We start from the raw sequence: 4,653 nt of genomic DNA, 5'->3' as shown, positions 1-4,653 counted from the left end.
TACATAAAACAGATGTGAACACACTCTTAGTATCCAGCCAGGTTTCCTGTCAACCACACAGTAACTTCGACTTCACTTGGGACTTGTTCTAATTTTCAAATTAGTTACTTATTAATCTTAATGCTTCTAGATATTATGTGTGACTATTTTAGCAGAGAGTGAAGAAGGACAACCTAGGCTGACTACACAATGAGGAAAATCACAACCTGATGAAACAGGAAGCCTCTGGAAGTGAGTGGCTCCAGGATTGAATAATTTGACAGCTCATGTGCCCAGGAAGTTTCTTTTCTCAATTTTCCACACTGATGCATCCAGAAAGTCAGCTTCACCCCCCAGGTGACTCCCATCATGCAGTTACGTGGTGACAATATTCCCATGGTCACATACATATTTTATATATTGGCTGGAAAAGGGGCAGAGACAGTTCTGCAATTCTCTGAAGGACCAGGAACACCTGAACAGACCACCTCCCCTGCCCCCATGACTAGAACTGCACCACGTGCCCACATGGACACTCATCCCTGATGGGGATAATAAGACTCCATTGATGAGGCCGACTATTATAGCATATAAATTAGTAAAGACTGATATAAAGGTTTCAACAACTAATTGAAGTCTGTTCTTCTATGCCCACCAGAGACTACAGATGCTCCAGTGATATCTTGTTTTTCTTTGCTGCGTGATTGTGTCTCTTCTCTTTGTTCCATCCTCCAGAGAATCTCTTTCAGCTCCCACAGGTGCATTCCTCTGTTATATGTAACTGACAATTGATAAATTAGTGGAAGCCCTTACACTGAAGGAAGAGTCTCTGACCTCATCTCGGTCCATATTCCTAGAAAGGCATTGTGCCCGTAAGTCTGGGTGTGACCTTCTGAGTGTTCCTGACCCTCCTCCAGATGAGATGCTCATCTGTGTGTTCTTGTCCCTTCCACTGGGATACAGCCCCCCTGTTTCCCCCAGGTGTTCCCTCCCACAACTCCAGTGTTCCCCATCAGTGTCATCACCTCCCAGATCTGCTGCCCTGCCCTGCAGACTAAAGCTCTGATTCCATAAGAAAGAGAGTTATGTCTCAACAGAACTTCGTGGCAGTGACCTCTGTTCCCATCTCAATTCCTGAGGGGTTGCACCTGTGCCCCTAGTGTACTGGTTTTGGTGGTTCCCCTGCAAAGTAATTTTTAGATCTGTAGTGGATATAAGGGAGTCGAGTCTGAATGCCTTTCAAAAATGGGGACTCTTGTTCTCTCCTAGACAGACACTTTGGGAAAGGAAGATTTTGTGACTGCCCCTTTTTTGGGGAAAGGGATTCAAGAGGATAGAAAAGCTCTTCAGTATGTGGTCCCTTAGAATTTCAAACTACAACAAGCTAACCATATTCAATTTCAAGCAATCCCATATATATTTGTATTTTTATCTTTAACAGCCTATATTTCATATGCCAGACTCTGCCTTAGGTAATCTCATATGCTGGCTTTGTTACTCTCTACAAGAACTTGCTTCTTGTTAAATTTAAGATTTTTTTTTAACTTCAGTTATCCTAAGCATTCAGAAATTTGCAAAATTTCATCTTGACTGTTTATCTGTTATTGTTGATGTAGTTGTAAGAAATAAAGAAAATATATTCCTCATTTATGTACATTTTCAAGTTGAGTAGCAGATTTTTAGTACTACCAGAGTAATACAATAATTTGAACATTGTTAAGCTGCTTAACAGAAAATCAAATTATGGTAAATTTGTTCAATGGAATACTACACAACATTTATAATAAATAATTGTCTGATACATGCAACAAGAAGGTAAAATATCTAAGTATTTTTGCTGAGTAAAATAAACCATACAAATGAGAAGATTTACCATATAATTTCATTTATATAAATTCTGGAAAATAAAAACTGAACTTAAGCAATATAACAACAAGGTAAAATATCTAAGTATTGATGTTCAGGAAAATAAAGCAAACAAATAAGAATATGTACTATGTTATTCCATTTTAATAAATTCTGATAAATTAAATTGAATCTACAGCAATATAAAGAAGATCAGAATTTACCATTTGGGGAAACGGTAGAAGAAGGGAAGAGGAAAGGAGGAGGAATATGGAAGAATGAGAGGGAAATTTTGAGAATTTTCTGGTTCACCTTGATAACTAGGATGGTTACATCAGGTTTATCAATTGTACACTTTAAATATGTGAAGTTTATTATCAGTAAACTGAAATTTATAAAATTTATTACCAGCAAACAAATGAAAACTTGCACAAGAAATAAGTGATATAAAGATAGAAAAAATATTAAATTTCAGAAACACCTAATAATTTATCTTCGTGAACCCTAGTTCTCACCATATTATTAGGTGAATGCTAGAATGCAGCAAAATTACACATGTTCTCAATACAGAAAGTGGGTTTCACAAACCACACTAGGCATGCCCAGCTCTGTCCTGGAGTTGGCTTAGGGAGTAATATAGTGCCAGTGGATGAGGAGCACAGGCCCAGATACTGGGGCTCACTAACCTCAAGTATGAGCTCTTAGATACATACAAAGCCCCTCCACGTATGGGTTTACTTCGCCATCTGTAAATCGAGAAACCATTGACCCCTAAAAATATGATTTACACAAATATGTAAAAATGTAAGAGAGTGATTAGTGCAAAGTGTTTATCACAGCACAATTTCCTAATAAGACAGCAAGTTTTCCAAACACCATCATTGTCATCAGATTCTTGCAGGGCATCATTACCTTATCTGGGCACTGCCCTCTGCTCAGGCGTCCCACCCCAGAGCTTGCTATATAGTAGGTGACATGCAAATAGGGCCCTCCCTCTCCTGATGAAAACCAGCCCAGTCCTGACCCTGCAGCTCTGGGAGAGGAGCCCCAGCCTTGGGATTCCCAAGTGTTTTCATTCAGTGATCAGGACTGAACACACAGGAATCACCATGGAGTTTGTGCTGAGCTGGGTTTTCCTTGCTGCTATTTTAAAAGGTAATTTACGGAGAGCTAGAGAGATTGAGTGTGAGCGGACATGAGTGAGAGAAACAGTGGATATGTGTGGCAGTTTCTGACCTTAGTGTCTCTGTGTTTGCAGGTGTCCAGTGTGAGGTGCAGCTGGTGGAGTCTGGGGGAGGCTTGGTACAGCCTGGGGGGTCCCTTAGACTCTCCTGTGCAGCCTCTGGATTCACTTTCAGTAACACCTGGATGAGCTGGGTCTGCCAGGCTCCGGGGAAGGGGCTGGAGTGGGTTGGCTGTATTAAAAGCAAAGCTAATGGTGGGACAACAGACTACGCTGCACCTGTGAAAGGCAGATTCACCATCTCAAGAGATGATTCAAAAAACACGCTGTATCTGCAAATGAACAGCCTGAAAACCGAGGACATGGCCGTGTATTACTGTACCACAGACACAGTGAGGAGAGGTCAGTGTAAGCCCAGACACAAACCTCCCTGCAGGGGCGCGTGGGGCAACCAGGGGGCCCTCGGGACCCACTGAGGACGGGACAGGTCCCAGGAGCAGGTGCCGGGAGAGGTTTCCTTTCTCCTCAGCTGGAAAAGTCACGTTTATCTTCGCAGGACTCTGGAGTCTTCTGGGCTGTGATATTTTGTTACTTATATTTATTATGAATTTTATCATTAATATTTAAATTTTAGTAATTATTAACATTCTACATATTATTATATTTTAAGTATATACTTTCAAGAAATAAACATTCCTAATTGTTTGCACTGATTCTTCCAGAGTTTTATTAACATTTGTTGACATCAGCAACTACATAGCTATAGGGACATAAATTTATACCCATAGAAAGATGTATAAATACACAGACCAATGCATGTATATGTAGGCATTCGTATTAAACATTACAATGAAATGATAAAAAAGTTTGAAAAAAATCAAACTTAATTAACTACATTATTAAATTTTAATTATTAAATTATTACAGTAATTCTTAATTGATTTCCCGGATTTTCAATTGTTTACATAAATTGGTTTCTATTGGTTCATTTAAAATAGTACATCGGTCATTTTAAACAGCTAAGAGTAAATGTTAAATGTTGTCACAATAAAAGATAAAAATTTGAAGCAATGAATGATAATTATATCAGTTATTTCTTAATTATCTTAGTTATTTCATGTTGTATTCACAAATCATAACATTGTCCTTTACCTTGTACATATAAACAACCATAATTTGTAAATTTGCAATAAAATTTTTATTGTAATTTTTTATATTTATCCCAGATTATAATCTTTTTCTTCACTTCCAGATCTCACTGGATTGTCTCAAGGGCCCCATCCACACCGCTGACCCCTGATGGAAGGCTCTAGGCTGTGGCCGGGAGAGGCAGTCTCTTCTTCCAGAGCACATTCTGTTTGAGGGGGAGATGTCATCTCTGCCCTTGAGGAGCCCCAGCTGATGGGGGAGCTTTTGCCCTTAGGAAGCTCTCAGTCTGATGGGGAAGACACTGCCCCTGCCCTCAGGAGGCTCTTGGTCTGAGAGGGGAGACATAATTCATTCTCTCTGAGTGCCCTCAGTCTGATGGGGGAGACACTGTCCCTGCCCTCAGGAGGCTCCCAGTCTGACGGGGGAATATTGGCTCTGTCCTCAGGAGCCCGGTCTAAGGAGGGTTGTTCAGCCCCACTCCTGAGGGTAAGGATTCC

General features: G+C 40.3%; 1 gene segment (V, D, J or C); it reads left to right on the top strand.

The window, feature by feature from the left end:
* The first annotated feature begins 2,903 nt into the window (after positions 1-2,903).
* LOC134756732 (immunoglobulin heavy variable 3-15-like) lies at positions 2,904-3,483 on the top strand. The segment is given in 2 exon segments: positions 2,904-2,979; positions 3,083-3,483. Coding segments are annotated over 2 exon segments (447 nt in total).
* Positions 3,484-4,653: the final 1,170 nt, after the last annotated feature.

Source organism: Gorilla gorilla, chromosome 12, assembly GCF_029281585.2.
Source record: "Gorilla gorilla gorilla isolate KB3781 chromosome 12, NHGRI_mGorGor1-v2.1_pri, whole genome shotgun sequence".
Classification (NCBI taxonomy): domain Eukaryota; kingdom Metazoa; phylum Chordata; class Mammalia; order Primates; family Hominidae; genus Gorilla; species Gorilla gorilla.
The sequence above is the reverse complement of the archived record's forward strand: the minus strand, read 5'-3'. Positions and strand labels throughout refer to the sequence as shown.